General features: G+C 42.9%; 1 protein-coding gene across 3 annotated transcripts in view; it reads left to right on the top strand.

Annotated features, from left to right (window-relative positions):
• ACACA (acetyl-CoA carboxylase alpha) overlaps positions 1 to 19,020 on the top strand; it is a 284,404-nt gene that overhangs the window by 54,664 nt on the left and 210,720 nt on the right. For 2 of the 3 annotated variants that reach the window (XM_083379642.1, XM_083379644.1), the window contains 6 exons: positions 1,635 to 1,744; positions 3,920 to 4,001; positions 6,352 to 6,450; positions 10,592 to 10,698; positions 14,000 to 14,110; positions 16,507 to 16,716. In XM_083379642.1, coding sequence (XP_083235768.1) covers positions 1,635 to 1,744; positions 3,920 to 4,001; positions 6,352 to 6,450; positions 10,592 to 10,698; positions 14,000 to 14,110; positions 16,507 to 16,716 — 719 coding nt within the window. The remainder of the gene's footprint in view (positions 1 to 1,634; positions 1,745 to 3,919; positions 4,002 to 6,351; positions 6,451 to 10,591; positions 10,699 to 13,999; positions 14,111 to 16,506; positions 16,717 to 19,020) is intronic. The other variant, XM_083379643.1, reaches the window with a different exon arrangement.

Consider the following 19,020-nt stretch of genomic DNA (forward strand, 5'->3'; position numbering starts at 1 on the left):
CTTCCTTCTCATTAGGTGGCCAAAGTATTTGAGTTTTAGCTTCAGGATCTGGCCTTCTAAAGAGCAGTCAGGGTTGATCTCCTCTAGGACTGACCGGTTTGATCGCCTTGCAGTCCAAGGGACTCGCAGGAGTCTTCTCCAGCACCATAGTTCAAAGGCTTCAATTCTTTGGCGCTCAGCCTTTCTTATGCTTTTCATTACTCTTGCAGGAAAAAAATGGTAAATTACAGATAGTCCTCCACTTACAGCTATTCGTTTAGTGACCGTTCAAAGTTGCAACGGCACAGGAAAAAGTGACTTATGACTGTTTTTCACACTTTTGGCCGTCGCAGCATCCCCGGGGTTGCCTGATCAAAATTTGGGTGCTTGGCACTGGACATTGCAAATGGCTGAAAATGTGACCGGTCATAAATTGAGAACTAGTGGTATTACTCCAGTAGGCAGACAGTGAATAGGTAGCATTATTTCAGGGAGTCACTTCAATTATGTACCAGGAAGCAAACTTCCTACAATCTCGGCTGTCCTTACCATTCTCTGTATGGACTTTCTATCTGAGGCCCCGCTACCACCAAACCAGACAGTAACAAACTGCATCACTGTCTGATTTGGTGGTAGCAGAGCCTTAGATAGAAAGTCCATACAGAGAATGGTAAGGACAGCTGAGAAGATCATAGGAAGCTCGCTTCCTGGTATTCAGGATGTTGTTTATAAGTGCTTTTGTGTGCTTAGAGCTCAAAGCATTGTTAGAGACCCCACACCCCCACTTTACAGTCTGTTTTTGTGGCTCCCCTCTGGGAGGAGGTTTTAAAGTATTTACAGCAGGATCACCCAATTCTGTAATAGCTTTGTTCCCTATTCCATCTGTCTGGTAAACTTGCAAGATTCGTTTTTTCACCATCCACATGTATAAATAACCCGAACTAGACTGTGTTGTTTCTCTGTGTCATATAATATATGTGGGTATATGCATAAATATCTATTTATTTATTTTTGTCATATTTAAGTAGTGTATATTGGAGGTGGTGACCTTTTGAGAGCAGTATGCAACAAAATTTCATTTTAATGTATGCCGATTAATGTACATTCAAACTGACAATAAAGTTATTATTCCATTCTGTTCTGTTCCGTTCCACTCCACTCCATTATTCTATTCTATTCCTATTCCTATTCCTATTCCTATTTCTATTTCTATTTCTATTTCTATTTCTATTTCTAGGCCTGGGGCTCAGGAATGTGCTAAAAGCCCTGTCACTTGATTTTACTATTAGTTGCTGTTTCTACTTATTTATTCTGTGGATGTTTTAATTTTTTAAAATTTTTAATTTTTTTTTATAATTAAAAATTTCTAAAGCCTCCCAGAGTCACTTGGTTGAGTTAGGCAGCTATAGAAATTGAAGGAATAAATAAATAAATAAATTCTGCAAGGGAACACCCTTGGCTCTGTTTCATTAAGTCCCGCCCCCCCCCCCCCCCAAAAAAAAGAGAAGAAATCCCAAAGAATTGTTCCCTCATGAATCTTAAGTTCAGGTGATACACACATTGTTGTTGTTGTTTTAAAAAAATCTATTTGGGAAATGTAGACGTTTCCAATTAAATGAGCAGCTTAAATACCCTCTTGTTTTTCATATTTTCAGAATATATTAAAATGGCTGATCATTATGTCCCGGTACCTGGAGGTCCAAATAACAATAACTATGCAAATGTGGAACTCATACTGGAAATTGCAAAACGGATACCTGTACAGGTGAGAAGGTGGAAATACAGAATTTAAAAAACAAAGAATGCTTATTAAGGATGTTGCTGGCCTCATTCTAACATATTTGTTTCTGTAGATCAGGGGTCTTCCAACATGGCCCTTTTATGACTTGTAGACTTCAACTCCCAGAATTCCTCAGCCAGGCACACTGGCTGAGGAATTCCGGGAGTTGAAGTTCACAAGTCATAAAAGGGCCAAGCCTGAAGACCCCTGGTGTAGATTTAGCTTAGCATGCTACCCACTTTGGTTTGTAAACTAGGCCTGATTAAAATTTAGCTTGTGCGGATTAAGCTGATTGTGGTTTAATTCCCACAGTTCAACAGATCATGGCGTAGCTTGTTGTGAATTGGACTTGTGATTGTCTGAGCTTCCTTGATATTGTAGAGGTGAGAGAAAAGCGTTTGGCTGCCTGTTGACTGACCTGATCAGATTTTATAAATTGACCTTTCCCAATCAGTGGCCACACTGGTTGGGAATTCTGGGAGTTGTAGTCCAACACGTCTGGAGAAGTTCAGCATGGAGAAGAATGTCCTTAAGACTGGGAAGGCATGGAGAAGAAATTAAGGAAAGATGGAGAAACTACTAGTTGTAGTGATGGAAAGGAAAATTATTTGTCCATAAATGTTGTAGCTGAAGCAACACCATCCATTATTTGAGAAAGCCCAACACATTGACAGAAACTCTCCGTGCCACAAAAAATAATCCACTGAGTAAAATTTTGCCGCTTCTCAAATGCTTATTAAGCGTGAGTTACCCTGAGCAAAATATGAAAAAAATTGTCAAAAGGGGAAGGAGTGTCAACCTATTCTCCAAAGCACCTGAAGGCAACAGATGGAAACTAATCAAGGAGAGAAGCAACCTAGAACTAAAGAGAAATTTCCTGACAGTTAGAACAATTAATCAGTGGAATAGCCTTGCCTCTAGAAGTTGTGGGTGCTCCAACACTGCAGGCTTTTAAGAGGAGACTGGACCACCATTTGTCGGAAATGGTATAGGATCCTTGCTTGAGCAGGGTTGGACTAGAAGACCTTCAAAGCCCCTTCCACTGTTATTCTGAGTGGAGTATTCTGGATGAAGATACAGTTGATGTCTTGAAAACAAGCCAGAATATTTTCAGATATTTTAATTTAATCTTGTTTATACTACTGACAAGCTGATACATGTGTTTGGTTTGGAATGGAATACCATTCCACGATGCATGAAATCATGTTGGCTTCTTTACAATAAGGTGATGTGAAATAAACTGGGGAAAAGTTGTTGTCACAAATACCTTTCTCTACAGGTAGTCCTTGATTTATGACCAGTCACTTTAATGACCATTTGAAGTTGCGATGCATTTGGAAATAAATTACTTAGGACCCATCCTTAAAGTTGTGACTGATGTACTATCCTCACTGCCAGGTGATCATTTGGGGCGCTTGGGCAACTGGTTCATGTTTACGACCAGTGGTCGCATCCTGGGATCACTCGATGATGTGTCCTGTGGTGGTGGTTTTTCTGGCAAAAAATGCCTGTTAAGCTGGATTTGGACTTGCATCTATATATGTTTCACTTAATGATCATTGTGACTTGCTTAATGAACGTTTGTAAAATCGAGTCTGGTCACGTGATAACTCGATTTATGACTGCAATGACAGGACCAAAATTCCAGGCTCAGTTGTTATAAGTCAAGGACTACTGTGTTTCTCTGAAAATAAGTCCCAGCTGGAAAATAAGACCTAGCATGATTTTTTCAGGATGCTTGTAATATAAGCCCGACCCCCAAAATAAGCCCCAAGCCAAACGGACGCATTTAGTACCGTATTTTCCCGAATATAAGCCCTAACTGGAAAATAAACCTTAAGGCAGAGGTCCCCAACCTTTTGGGCACCAGGGACCGGTTCCGTGGAGAGAGGTTATTCCGTGGACCGGAGGGGGCGTGGTTTTGTGTGCTGCCTGCATCCCATGGATGGGGCTTTGCTTGTTTGTGTGGACCGGTTGCTGGCATGCCGCAGCCCAGTACTGGTCCACAGACTGGGGGTTGGGGACTCCTGTCCTAAGGCATCTTTTGGAACAACAATTAATATAAGACCCGGTCTTATTTTCAGGGAAATACGGTACCTGTATTTGCTATAGTTCTTTTTGAAAAGAGATCTGACTTCCTTTTTTTTTTTAAAATTTCAGGCAGTGTGGGCAGGCTGGGGCCATGCCTCAGAGAACCCCAAACTTCCAGAACTGCTACACAAAAATGGAATTGCTTTCATGGGTAAGGTGTTCGAAGTTTGTCTGAAATAGATCCCGTGATTGTATTATTGCAAGGGGTCCTAACCAGAAGACAACAGCTGGTGTTAGGAATGGAATGTCTCTTCTGATCGTTGCATTTGGATGGTCTCTGAAAAGCAGGGGCAGTACTGAACAATGACATTCTGAAAGAACAGACCAAAATGAGGAACACATCATCACTGTTATGAAAACAGCATTTGTACGTAGAATGTCTAGGAAAGCAAAGCTAATAGAACCGAGCCTGCAGGATTAGATGGGGAAGATGTAGAAATTACAGGTGTGTGTGTGTGTGTGTGGAAATCAGGAAAAATGGAAGAATAACAGGAAGATCCTATAATTCTGGCTTCTGAAAAGCATGAAGGTGAACAGTAGAGGGGTTAGAAAAAGCTTCAGAAGAAGCCATATTGCAGGGCAAGGGGTAACTGGCAAAAAAGAGCCTTGGTGGAGCAGTGGGCTAATGCCTCCTTAAGTAACACCATCTGCCTGCAATTAGTGCAGGTTCGAGTCCCACCAGGTTCAAGGTTGACTCAGCCTTCCATCCTTCCGAGGTAGGTAAAATGAGGACCCAGATTTTTTTTTAATCCCATTTATATCCCGCCCTTCTCCGAAGACTCAGGGCGGCTTACAATCTAAGAAGCACAAATCAAAGTGCTTAGCAATAGCCTTCATTCTATGTGTATGCCTGCTTATTAGGGCTTTTGGGGGGCCCCCAAGCGGCATTATTACAAAGTCAGCTTAATTGCCCCCAACAATCTGGGTCCTCATTTTACCTACCTCAGAAGGATGGAAGGCTGAGTCAACCTTGATTGTTGGGGGCAATAAGCTGACTTTGTAATAATGCCGCTGGGGGGGGGACGAAAGGCCTAATAAGCAGGCATATACATAGATTGAAGGCTATTGCTAAGCACATTGGTTTGTGCTTAAATTGTAAACCGCCCTGAGTCTTCGGAGAAGGGCAGGATATAAATGCGATTTTTTAAAAAAAACCTTTATGACCAGTGGACTTCAACTTCAATTTTGTCTGAAATGATATAGGTTCTCCTACTTGAGCAGGGGGCTGGACTAGAAGACCTCCAAGGTCCCTTCCAGCTTCTATTCTATTCTATTCTATTCTATTCTATTCTATTCTATTCTATTCTATTCTATTCTATTCTATTCTATTCTATTCTATATATAGATTCTATTCTATTCTATTCTATTCTATTCTACTCTACTCTACTCTACTCTACTCTACTCTACTCTACTCTACTCCTCCCAGAATTCCTGAGTCAGCATGCAAGAGGGTGACAAGATAGAAGAGTGAGAAGAGAATGACAAAGTTGAAGAAGACAAAGTGATTGATTGATTGATTGATTGTGTGCCATCAAGTCAGTGTTGAATCTTAGCGATCAGATGTAATAGATTTTTCTCCTGGATGATCTGTCCCTAACCCTATCTTCAGATCCTCCAATGATACACTCATTAGTGTTGTAACTCAGTCCATCCATCTTGCTCCTGGTCATCCCCTTCTTCTCTCTCCTTCCATCTTTCCTAGCATCAGAGCCTTCTCCAGAGAGCTGGGTCTTCTCATAATATGTCCAAAGTTGGATAATTTCACCCTTCATATTTGTGCCTTGAGTGAGAACTCTGGTTTTATGTCGTGGTGACCAAAACTGGATGCAATATTCCAAGTGTGGGGTGCCACAAAGAAGAGGGGGAAGGGTCACCCTATTCTCCAATGCACCTGAAAGCAGGACAAGAAGCAGTGGATGGGAACCATTCAAGGAGAGAAGCAAGCTAGAACTAAGGAGAAATTTCCTAACAGTTAGAACAATTATTCAGCAGAACGACTTACCTCTTGAAGTTGCGGGTGCTCTAACACTGGAGGCTTTTAAGAAGAGATCCAGCAACCATTTGTCTGAAACGGTGTAGAGTTTCCTGCTTGAGCAGGGGTTGGACTAGAAGACCTCCAAGGTCCCTTCCAACTCTTCTTCAACAACCGTGTTCAAAAGCATTAATACTTTTCTTAATCCCATTTCTTCAAAGTCCAAAGGAAGGAAAAATAAATTAAAAAAAAAAAGAATTGAAAAATTAGAACTTTGACAGTTCATCTGTTCAGGCACATCTAAAACTAGTAGAAGTTAGCATCAAATCCCCACAATGTATCCAATATTTCTCCCCCTGTCCAGCTCTTCAGCAAAAGTATGTAGAAGTTGCTGATTTGCAAGGATTTACCACCACAGTTGAGGTTGACATAAGCGGCGTGCCATTCAGTAAAGCAGCGCTAGTAGTTGAAAAAAAAACAAACTTGATCTTGCTGCAGAAGTTTAATTTTTTTAATTTTTTTTTCCTAGGTCCTCCAAGCCAAGCGATGTGGGCATTAGGAGATAAAATTGCTTCTTCTATAGTGGCGCAAACTGCGGGTATCCCTACCCTTCCATGGAGTGGCAGCGGTAAGACGTGTTCAGCGTCATGTGGCCATGGACCACATTCCTCCACATGGCCAATGAATAATAATAATAATAATAATAATAATAAACCTTTATTGTCAAAGTACAACATGTGTACATTGAGATTAGCTGAGCCTCCCCCTGTGCTCTCTCCCCCCAACACACAGTGACAACAAACCCTCCATCCCACCACACTATGTGAACCAACTACACCACACACCGGCCTCCCAAGTCAATTCGGCATAAGATTATGTCCCGTTCAAAAGCCTAACAGCCCACGGATAAAAGCTATTTTTCAGCCTGTTGGTACGGCTGGCTATACTCCTATATCTCCTACCGGATGGTAGGAGAGTAAAGAGATACCGTCCAGGGTGTGAGTCATCCCTGAGAATCTTCCTCACTCTTCCAAGGCAACGAGCCCTGGCGAGGTCATCCAGTGGTGTCAGGGAACAGCCCACAATGTCTTGTGCTGTGCTCACTACCCTCTGTAATACTTTCCTATCCACGGCTGTCAGACCAGCATACCAAACCACAATACCATACGAGAGGACGCTCTCTATGGTAGACCGGTAAAAGAGGGTCATTAGCTGTTGTTCTACCCTGTTCTTCCGCAAGATCCTAAGAAAGTGAAGCCTCTGTTGGGCCTTTCTAGCCACCTGGGTTGTGTTAACTTTCCAGATCAGATCTTCACAGAGGTAGACTCCCAGAAATTTAAAGGAGGAAACTCTCTCTACACAGTCCTCCCCGATGTAAAGTGGGGCAGGTTCCTCCTTTTTTCTCCGGAAGTCTAACACCATCTCTTTCGTCTTGCCGATGTTTAGGTGCAAGTTGTTGTTACTACACCATATGGATAGTTTAATGTTTAAACAATGTTGTTTAAAATAAGCCCTGAGAAATGATATGGGATAGTAAGCAGATTTGACCCTGGGTGCTTTTCTGAGCTTGGTGGTTTTCTAGCAAATGTGTCATTACTAAACTAGGTAACATCATCAGTGCTAGAGGGAAGGGGGGGGGAGGTTGGTGAGGAAAATTTAGAAAGTGATACTACAAAAGCCAAACACCAGAAATAAAAAAGGGTGCCTTCCAATTCTCTGCAATGCAGATGCAATTATATAATAAAACACATGCTTGTTTTAGTTTAACAAAAGAAAGACGATACATAACTGCAAATATAGAGAGATAAATATTAAACAATCAAACAAGAACAGCAACAGTACCGTGTATAACATTGTGATCTCTTCATTTGAGAGGTTTCTAAGAAGAGAGTGGACAACCATTTGTCTGAAATGGTTTAGGGCTTCCTGCTTGAGCAGAGGGTTGGACTAGAAGACCTCCAAGGTCCCTTCCAACTCTTATTATTCCATGGACAGTCTTTAGTTGGGCATGGTTTATTCTCATCTGGAAGGTGAGAGTCATTTCTGGAAACCTAGCCCAAGCCTAGAAAAAGAAGCTTTGCAATGTCAGGAGATCTGAGAGGTGCTGCTGAGAGCAAACCTCACTCTCTTTCTAGCACTGATGATGTTACCTTTTAATTTTAATTTTAATATGGATTGATTTTATGGGCATGATGTTTAATGGATTTTTAATTTTTGTATTCGATTTTTATTGTGTATTGCCCTGTTCACCGCCCTGAGTCCTTCGGGAGAAGGGCGGTATAGAAATCAAATTATTAAAGTAAATTAAATTAAATTAAATTAATTATTACCTAGTTTGGTAATGAAACATCTGCAAGAAAACCATCAAGCTCAGAGAACACCATCGGCTCCATTGTTCAGTACTGAGCTGCAAATGGTATAGGGCAGGGGTAGGCGACCTTGGCTCTTTTATGATTTGTGGACTTCAACTCCCAGAATTCCTCAGTCAGAATGGCTGGTTCAGGAATTCTGGGAGTTGAAGTCCACGATTCGTAAAAGAGCCAAGGTTGCCTATCCCTGGTATAGGGTTTCCTGCCTGAGCAGGGGGATGGACTAGAAGACCTCCAAGGTCCCTTTGAACTCGATGATGATGATGATGATGATGATGTTTTGTTGTTGTTGTTGTTAAATATTCTCTTCTATCAAAATTTGATCCTGCTTAACTTTTCAAGATCAGTTAAACCAGGGGTAGGCAATCTTCGCTCTTTTATGACTCGGGGACATCAACTCCCAGAAGAGCCAAGGTTGCCTACCCCTGGCTTAAACCCTTAGAGATAGCTTCCATTTAAGGCAGTAAGATTGATCAGTATGGATTTTGGTTCATTTTAGGTTTCTCAGATATGAACAGTTGACTGTTTTCTGCCTGGAGAGAAAATTCTCTAACTGTTCTCTCTCCTGCTCTGTCTTTCATTTTTATTTTTTTATTTTTATTTTTATTTTTTTTAAAAAAAGCTTCTTTGGTTTTTTGCTCACAGCCACACAAATGACACCACAAAGTTCAAAAGCCGGTGATGAAATTTATATCCAGCTATGAACTCATCCCAGGCGGCGGCTTTTGAAATCTGCAAACCTGATTTTGCAACTAATTAGGAAAGAAGTGAAAAGCACGAGGAGTGTATGGCCATCCCTTTCTGACGTGCAATGGCATTTAGAAATGATTTGGGCGAGACTGGGGGGAAAGTTCTTTTTGGAAGCTGGAGGGCAGGATTGCTTCTGATTTTGTCGCTATGTGGAGTGAATTGGATTGACTGGCTAAGGCAGGGGGTCTTCAAACTTGGCCCTTTGATGACCTGTGGACTTCAACTCCCAGAATTCCTCAGCCAGCGTTCCTGGCTGAGGAATTCTGGGAATTGAAGTCCACAGGTCATCAAAGGTCCAAGTTTGAAGACCCCCCTGGGCTAAGGAGAGGATCTCTCTGGAACCTGAACTAGGGTGTTTAGCTTAAGGATCCTCCCTCCCTTTTTAAATGCAGCTGGTCCTCGACTTACGACCACAATTGAGCCCCAGACTTCTGTTGCTAAGCGAGACATTTGTTAAGTGAGTTTTGCCCCGTTTTACGACCTTTCTTGCCACAGTTGTTAAGTGGATCTGGCTCCCCCCATGGACTTTGCTCATTAAAACGTCACAAAAAGAGGATCACATGACCCCAGGACACTGTGACTGTCATAAATATGAGTCAAGTTGCCGAGTGTCTGGATCACACGACCATTGCTGCCATGGTCGTAAGTGTGTGAAAAACGGTCATAAGTCACCTTTTTTCACTGACATTATAACTTTGAACGGTCACTAAACAAACCATTGTAAGTCGAAGACTACCTGTATTGCCAACTCAGTCAGGACAGTCCTTCCCAGACTTTTTCCTTCATTACCCCAAATAGCTTATCAGAAAAGTCCTTTTTGCCCAATGTAGATAAAACACGTTGAGTCGATTTAATTGTCCCACTTGTGTTTGGGTAACGGGTTTGTGTGTCATTATCCAAAGAAAAACTACTTAAGAAATGTTCCTTTAAAGGAGAATATTTGTAGCTCAGGGTTGAAATGAGGGTTCCATGGTGCTCTTTGAGTTTGATTGTTTTCTTGTAGACGTTTCATTACCATACTAGGTAACATCATCAGTGTTAGAAAGGAATGGGGTTTGCTCTCAGTTTATCTTCTAGTCCAGGGATCTTCAAACCTGGCCCTTTTATGACTTGTGGACTTCAGCTCCCAGAATTCCTCAGCCAGGCACGCTGGCTGAGGAATCCTGGGAGTTGAAGTCCACAAGTCATAAAAGGGCCAAGTTTGAAGAATCCTGTTCTAGTGTCTTGTTTTGGTCTTTTTTTGCTTCCCACCAGCAATCAGAACCCAGATGAGCATAGATTAACTCCAAGGTTAACATTAGACCAACAATCTGATGTTAACTCCAATGTTAATATCAGACCAACAATCAAGTAAACATACCCCAGTCAAGGAACTGCCAAACTAACCAACGGTAAACAGCCCAAACAAAGAATTTAAGACCAGCCCCACCAACACTAACACGGAGCAATAGAATATAAACGGAGAGCCAATCCCACTCCTTACTAGCACTGATGATGGTACCTAGTTTGGGTAATGAAACGTCTGCAGGACAACAGCCAAGCACGGATAGCACTCAGGACCCCTCCCATGGTCCTTTTGAGTCCAGTGGAAAATGAATTAAATTTAGAGAGTGTGTCGATGTGGATCCTCACAAGTCTTCTGCTTTTCAGGTCTCCAAGTAGATTGGCAAGAAAACGACTTTCAAAAGCGGATCTTGAATGTCCCCCAGGAACTGTACGAGAAGGGCTGTGTGACAGATGTGGATCATGGGTTGCGGGTAAGGATGGCCGCGCAACTCTCCATATCCATGGAGCTGAACTTTTAGCAATGAATACCACATCCTATGGCAGGGGGGTCTTCAAACTTGGCCACTTCAAGACTTGTGGACTTCAACTCCCAGAATTCCTCAGCCAGCCAGGGCTAGCTGAGGAATTCTGGGAGTTGAAGTCCAGAAGTCTTGAAGTGGCCAAGTTTGAAGACCCCTGTCCTATGGAATTCTTTTTTTGTGTGTGTCTTAAGTTATGAAGCTTAGCTCTAAAGACAATTGCATATCTTTTATTTATTAGAACAGTGTTTCTCAACTGGAGCAGCTTGATGATGTGTGGACTTCAACTCCCAGAATTCCCTAGCCAACATGGGGAATCCACACATCTTCAAGCTGACAAGGTTGAGAAACGCTGTCTTAGATTATATCCGGCTTTTATTTTTGTCCAAGTCAATGCAGCATATGTAATGTTCCTTCTTTCTATTTTCACCGCAAACCCACCCTGTGAAATGGGTTGGATTAAGAGAGAGGAACTGGCCCAGAGTCCCCCAACTGGCTTTTGTGCCTATGGGAGGACTGGAACTCACAGCCTCCTGGCTTCAAATCCAGTACTTTAAGCACTGCACCAAACTGAGTCTTCATAATTGTAAAAGCAGATATAAAGGCATGGAGCGGTTTTCTTGTTAGGCCTCCAATCGGAAAACAGTCCTGCAAGAAAGAAAAGTTGAATTAGCTAGACCAGTGATTTCGAAGCTTTTAGAGACTGAGGGCCCAAATTGCAACCCAAAACCCACTTATGAATTGTCGGGTGCCAGGTGGGTGTGGCCTATTGGGTGGGCGTGGCCCATTGGGTGGGTGTGGCTGCAGTGGTAATGGCAGACTGGGTGGGGCTAAAAAGTTCAATCAATTGATTCCAACCTTGTGAGATCTTTTTTTTCCCCGCGAGAAGTTGAAATTGATTGATTGAACCTTTTTTTTTTGCACACAGTGGCGGAGGACTAAAGCGAAAAGGTTTTATAAAACCCAGCTGAAGGCCTAGGACTGGGGCGATGGCGTGCGTGCCCACAGAGAGGGCTCTGCGTGCCACCTGTGGCACACGTGCCATAGGTTTGGCATCATGGAGCTAGACCTTTACTTCTCTGTAAAGAGCTGGGGAGAGTAGTACCCAGCAGGCTGTCCAATTTCTAAATTTTAAAACCTTAAAACATGGTAGACAATTCTTAAACTGCTTGTGCAACACAGCCTTACTATTGTTCATCCACCCATCCATCCATCCATTTGTTTATCCATAGATCCATTCATCCATCTATCCATTCATCATTCATTCATTCATCTATTCGTTATCCATCCATCCATCTGATCCTGGGATGGGTGACACTACAGCAAAATGAGATTTTTAAAAATGCAGTAAAGAAGGAACTAGATGGGAAAATATGGCCAAGCAACATAAAAAGTATGCTCATAACACAGTTAACAAGGGCTAGTCCAAGGCCTGGGAGAACAGCCATGTCTTTCTAACCTTCCAAAATGCTGTCAGGTGGGACCAAAACAGATCCCGGAGAAATCTTATTCCAATGGGCAGGTGCTACTTCAAAGAAAGTGCGCTTCCTGGATCTTCCTTTGTGACACTGTTTAATGGTAGAGATCCAGAGAATGCCTTCTCTGTTGCCTTGCCTTGCCCTGCCTAGGCATAAAGCTGGGTGATCCCTCAAATAACCAGGCCCTATGGCATATAGGGCTTTAAAGTTACATCCTTGACTTACGACTCAGTTTTGAAGTTCCATTGGCCCTCCCAGTTATGTGACCAAACTTTGAGTGCTCAGAACCAGGCTGCATTTAAAGCCGTTTGTAGCGTCCAGCGGTCACATGATCATGTTTTATGCCGGTTTTGCGGAAAACCGAAAGTTACTTCTGATTTTCGGCAGAACTGCATCCATGGCGAACATCAGTTCACTTAACAGCTGTGTCATTTGTTTAATGACCTCGGCATTTGCTTAACGATGGCTGCCAAAAAAATGTCATAAAACTTTAGGATTGTCACAACTTAAGATGGTGATGGGCAGGCTCCATTATGGTTGTAAGTCAAGGACTACTTGTATAAGTAAAAACCAAGATCTTGGATTGCAACTGGAAGTATATTGGCAACCGGTGGACCTTGTCTATGGAGATTCTCAGTCATTCAGGTTGTCAGAGGGTGCACAACCTCATTGCGTTGAGATAACCCAAGAGTAAACACAGTAAACAGTGGTTTGTATTAAATGGTGGTTTATCTTACACTATCTACAATATCATACACCAGGAACAATATACATGCACGTGCTAATACAGCAGGATCCAACAAACCACAGTTACAGCAGGAGACGGAAGAGAGAGAACACATCAGCAGAGCCTTCCCTTTATACAAAGGCTCTTAAAGAGACACAGACCCTGCTGAGTCATTCCCTTCAATATATTACATCTCACATAAGATGGTTAGCTGTTAAATCAATACCTCAACACAGGTCATAGATGTCACAAAGGTGATTTTTCAAAAAGACAAATGGACTGTGTTTCCTTGAGGAAGAAGAAGATCGTTCACTTGTTACCCAAGAAGCTTCATCAGTGGACCTTGTGAAGTAGATGTATCACAAGGGCACGTTGAGGCATGCCTATCGCTGGCCGTGCTGCTACATTCTGGACCAGTTAAAGCTTCCAAATGTTATTCAAGGGCAGCCCCATGTAGATTGCATTGCAATATTCAAGCCATGAGTGACTAGGCAGGGCATTGAGTAATTGTCCTAGAACAGAGTTCCTCAACCTTTCTGGGTTAGCGGCCTGGAAATGAGGAGGGGAGAAAGAGGGAATGGTTGTTGTGGGAGGGGCAGGCACGTGTGCGTGCACGCACAAGCACCCATTGCTTGTGTGAGGCTAAGAACGCCTGTGATGCTAACCCAAATGGGGCCTTGAGCACCCGTGACAGACTGGTAGTGGGCTGTGGCCCACAGGTTGGGGACCCCTGTCTTAGAGGATTGCCCTATTCAGGAAGGGGCAGCTGTGCAAAGGTGTGTTTGGCCACAGTTGTCACCTGCTCTTCAAACAGGAGCCATGAGTTCAAGACAACCCCCAGATTCCATACCACTCTTGAATGGAGAACCTGATCCAAAAGTAAAGATAGGAGACCTCTAAATTTTAGGTGGCTACTTTGTCGGCCTTGCTGAATTGTGGAGTGTGATAGGGGGTCGGGCTCTCTTTTTTCCTACCTGTCTAGAAACTTAAGGACAATTTCCTTTATCTCCAATAAATCTCATTCATGTATGGCTTTTCTTGTGTTCAGGCTGCCGAAGCTATTGGTTATCCGGTCATGATCAAAGCCTCTGAAGGAGGGGGAGGAAAAGGAATCAGGAAAGTAAACAATGCCGATGATTTTCCCAACCTCTTCAGACAGGTATGTTTCAAAATGTCTTGAAATTCCAAATCTTAGAAACACCCCCCCCTCCGCAACTTGAAAATGGTTGCTTGGTCGAAGACGTTAGCTCTCTAGTCCAGTGCATCTCAACCTTGGCCACTTTTAAGATGCGTGGACTTCAAATCCCAGAATTCCCCAGCCATCATGCTGACTGAGGAATCCTGGGAATTGAAGTCTGCACACATTAAAACATATTGGTCAGGAAACTCTGGCAGTTGACGTTCCATCCCTTAAAGCATGCTGGCCAGGGAATTCTGGGAGTTGGGGGTCTGCACACTTTAAAGCCTGCTGGGAGATGAAGTCCACGCTCCTTAAAGCATGCTAGCTGGGGAATTCTAGGGAGTTGACATCTGCACATCTTAAAAGTATCCTGGCTGGGGAAATCTGGGAATTGAAGTCCACATAGCTTAAAGCATGCCTGCACATAATTCTGGGAGTTGAGGTCCATACATCTTAAAAGTGTATTAGCTGGGTGATTCTGAAATTGTGGGGAATTCTGGGATCCTCCCCAGTCCTCATGAAAGTAAAGAGAAGGAGGAAGGAAGCACAATCAAGGTTTGCAGTATTACTGTATTACTGTATTACTCTATTACTGTACTTTCATAATAAAAAATAAATTTGGCCCGTGTAACTTTGGTTTCTAGCCTGCTCTACCGTGAATGATTGACTTTAATCTTGCAACTCAGAATGTGCTTCCTCTCCCCCTTAATCTTTGTGAGACCTAGGCCAGCTCTTCCCTGAGATGCTTTCTTGGATTACATTCTGTTCCAGACTCAAGTTTCTTTTATCTGATCATTTTCTTGATAACATCTCTTCTTCCTGTTCCTCAAGGCTATTCCCTCCTCCCACTACACTGGGTGAACTAATGAGCTGGGTGGGGGGGAAAGCTTTTTCTTAAAGTCTATGGAGAGTCTCAGTCATCCAAGTCATGGTTATCCCAAAGGTGATTTTTTCAAAAGCCAACTGGACTTTTTCCTTGAAGATATTTCGCTTCTCATCCAAGAAGCTTCCTTCACTTCTAACTGAATGGTGGAGAAGGGAAGGATTTACCGTATATTCCTTGCAGTCATCTGGTCGTTAGCACTCTTTCTGAGAACCCTTGAGGTCATTTGGAGGTATATCTGTGTCTTTCAAAGGATAAAAACACCCAGACACAATGTGAGCGATGTGGTATATGCAGTACAATGCAGTGAGATGTTCAGATCTGTACATTGGAGAAACGAACCGCTTCACAAACGTGTGGCACAACATAATAATAATAATAATAATAATAATAATAATAATAATAATAATAATAATAATAATAATAATAAGAAGAAGAAGAAGAAGAAGAAGAAGTTGGAAGGGACCTTGGAGGTCATCTAGTCCAACCCCCTGCTCAGGCAGGAAACCCTATACCATTTCAGGAGAAGAAACCCATCAGGACAAGATTCAGCAGTCCATCTGCATGTAAAGAACAAAGGCCACTCTTTTGAAGACCGCAAAGTCCATGTTTTGGACAGAGAGGGCCACTAGTTTGAAAGAGAGGTCAAAGAGGCCATCTACGTCAAAATTGAACACCTCTCTCTCAACAGAGGGTGAAGGATATAACACCACCCCTCTCCTTTTTTACAACACAATCCTTTCCGCAGTTCCAAGAAGATTCCACACCCATTTATTTATTTTATTTATTTATTATTGGGACTTATATCCTGCACTATCTCCCGAAGGACTCAGGGCGGCTAACAACAATAAAATACAATGATACAAAAGTTAAAAAAGAAATTAAATTAATAGCCCCAATAGAATAAGTTAAAATTAAAGTTAAAGATTAAAAAACATTTTAAAATCCCTGTCAGTCCAGGTCAGCCTGATGGAAAAGAAGTGTTTTGAGGCCGCGGCGAAAGGACCGGAGATCCGGGGCCATCCGGAGCTCAAGGGGAAGTTGGTTCCATAGGGCTGGCGCTCCCACAGAGAAGGCCTCCCCCTGGGGGGTCACCAGCCGACATTGTCTAGCCGACGGCACCCTGAGAAGGCCCTCTCTGTGTGAGCGCACTGGGCGATGGGAAGTTGTTCCCAGCAGCAGATGGTCCTGCGAGATTCATTTGCACCCATTTGACCCTAAGATCACAGATAAACCCCCAAGTGGCCTCAGTGACTCTCAGATGACTGCGAGGAATATAAATCCTTCCACCCTCCACCATTCAGTCAGAACTGAAGAAGCTCCTTGGACGGGAAGTGAAGCATCTTCAAGGAAAAATGAAGTCCAGTTGCCGTTTGAAGAAGCCTCTCAGGGACTTTTTCTTAACGGCTTCTGTGAACATGGCAAATACGCTTCTCTTGTAAAAATCCAGTTGCTTGTTCACCGCCTGCTTGTGTGTGTGTGTGACTCTCAGGTACAAGCAGAGGTGCCCGGCTCACCGATCTTTGTGATGCGTCTGGCCAAGCAATCCCGCCACCTTGAGGTCCAGATCCTGGCCGACCAATATGGCAATGCCATCTCGCTCTTTGGCCGAGACTGTTCCGTGCAACGTCGGCATCAGAAGATTATCGAGGAAGCCCCAGCATCTATTGCAACGCTGGCTGTCTTTGAACATATGGAACAGGTAGGTGGGAATTCTGCCTTGGAGAGGGGAGAAGTGTAGCCCACTCCTCGCGTTTGTGGTAAAAGAGTCAGAATTAGTTGGTCGTTTGTTGCTTACAGGCAGTCCTCGACTTACAACAGTTTGTTTAGTTTGAAATTACCACAGCACTGAAAAAAGCGACTTATGACCATTTTTTCACACTTACGACCACGGCAGCATTTCCCTCAAAATTCAGACGCTCGGCAACTGACTCATATTTATGACGGTTGCAGTGTCCTGAGGTCAGGTGATCTCCTTTTGCGACCTCCTGACAAAGAAACTCAATAAGGAGACCAGATTCACTTAACAGCTGTCTTATTAACTGAACAACTGCAGGGATTCACTTAACAACCCTGTCGAGAAAGGTCGTAAAGTGGGGCAAAACTCACCTGACAACTGTTTCGCTTAGGCAATGGAAATCTGGGGCTCAATTGAGGTCGTAAATCGAGCACGACGTGTATTATATAAATAAAACTTAGAAAGAGATTGGTGTGTGAGTGGTGGGCCAACGTCTACCACGTTGCCTTTAGGATCTCTTACGTGCTCAGTTGAGCGTCTTTGAAATACGATTGGAAAAAAAGAAGAGGATTTTGAGAAACCCACAATACTGCACTCACACAACACATTTAACTAGGTCAGTTAACTTGGCAAAGGCATTCATACAACACGCCGAGCTGGTTCTGTCTCTGTCTTACTTTGATTTTATGAGTGGGAGTAACTTAGTCTGTTATGTAGGTTAAGCCTCTTTGGTTCGTTTAAGGTTCAGAATATTGCACCAAAAATGGATTAACTCAGTAACCTGATTCAGTCTGGAATGAATCTGATTAGCTCCCTAAATTTTATAAAGACTACGTTGTGGCTACTGTGCATGAATAAACAATGGCCTCATAATCGATCTAGAACAGTGTATCTCAACCTTGGTGGCTTTAAGATGTGTGGACTTCAGCTCCCAGAATTCTCCAGCCAACATGCTGGCTGGAAAAATCTGGGAGTTGAAGTCCACACACATTAAAGCACGGGCCCGCAATTTCTGACGTCGCATTGTCCTTGATCATGTGATCGCCGTTTGTGACCTCCGTAACTGGCTTCTGACAAAGTCAGTGGGGAAGCCAGCAGGAAGTTGCAAGTTATGGCCACATGAAATCTTGGTTCATGACCATGGACAAAGTGCTTCATGACTGTGGCCAGAACTGATGTTATTAAGTCAGGCATCATCACCATGACACTTAATGATGGAGTTGCCAGCCTTAATTGCAGTTGATAAGTGAGGACTACCTATATAACTTAAACATTTGCCCATTTTTTAAGAAGTAAAACCAGAGTCACTTAGGTGAGATGGATGATGTAGAAATTAAACCAATCAATAAAATTATATCTTTTGAGTTGGGTACGACTCCTGCAGATTTTATGGAAACATCCATGTAGTTTTCTGGTTAACAATTAGTCAGTAGTTTCCCATTGTCACCTTTGGGGTGTTTTTCATATTCTAACTCTAGTTTATAGCTTAGAGATTTCTGGGTGGTCTCCCATCCATCTACTAACTAGGCCGGATGCTGCTTGGCTTCTGAGCTCAGATAAGGTTGCCATGGTGTTTCTACCTACTGAAATACATTAGAAGTTGATAGGAACAAGATGGCTTTCATGAACGGTCCCAAAATAAGTAGGGAAGCAGATTGGTAATTCTGCATTGCGGTGAGTTCCATAGTCTCAGCCCCATCACCTGATTCATTTCCTTGTGCTCATTCTTTTGGAGTCCTAATCTTGGAATCCTAGTGGGCAATCACTTAAACACGAGCCAGCCATGTGCTGCAGCTGCCGAGAAAGCCAACGCAGTCCTAGGCAGCATTAATAAAGGGATAGAATCAAGATCGCGTGATGTTCTAGTACTGCTTTACACAGCCTTTGTAAGAGCACAGTTGGAATACTGCATCCAGTTCTGATTACCACAGTACAAAAAAGATGTTGCGACTCTGGAAAAAGTGCAGAGAAGAGCAACAAGAATGATGGGGTGGGTGGGGGTTGAAGGCTAAAACATACGAACAACGGTTATAGGAAGTGGATATGTCTAGTAGTCTAATGCAAAGAAGGACCAAGGGTGACATGATAGCAGTATTCCAATATTTGGAGGGCTTCTAGAAAGACAAGGGTGTCAAACTATTTTCCAAAGCACCTGAAGGCAGGACAAAAAACAATGGATGGAAATTAACCAAGGAGAGAAGCAGCCTAGAACTAAGGAGAGATTTCCTAACGGCGAGAGCAATCAACCAATGGAATAGCTTGCCTTCA

The sequence above is a fragment of the Vipera ursinii genome (genome assembly GCF_947247035.1).
Source record: "Vipera ursinii genome assembly, chromosome: 1".
NCBI lineage: Eukaryota > Metazoa > Chordata > Lepidosauria > Squamata > Viperidae > Vipera > Vipera ursinii.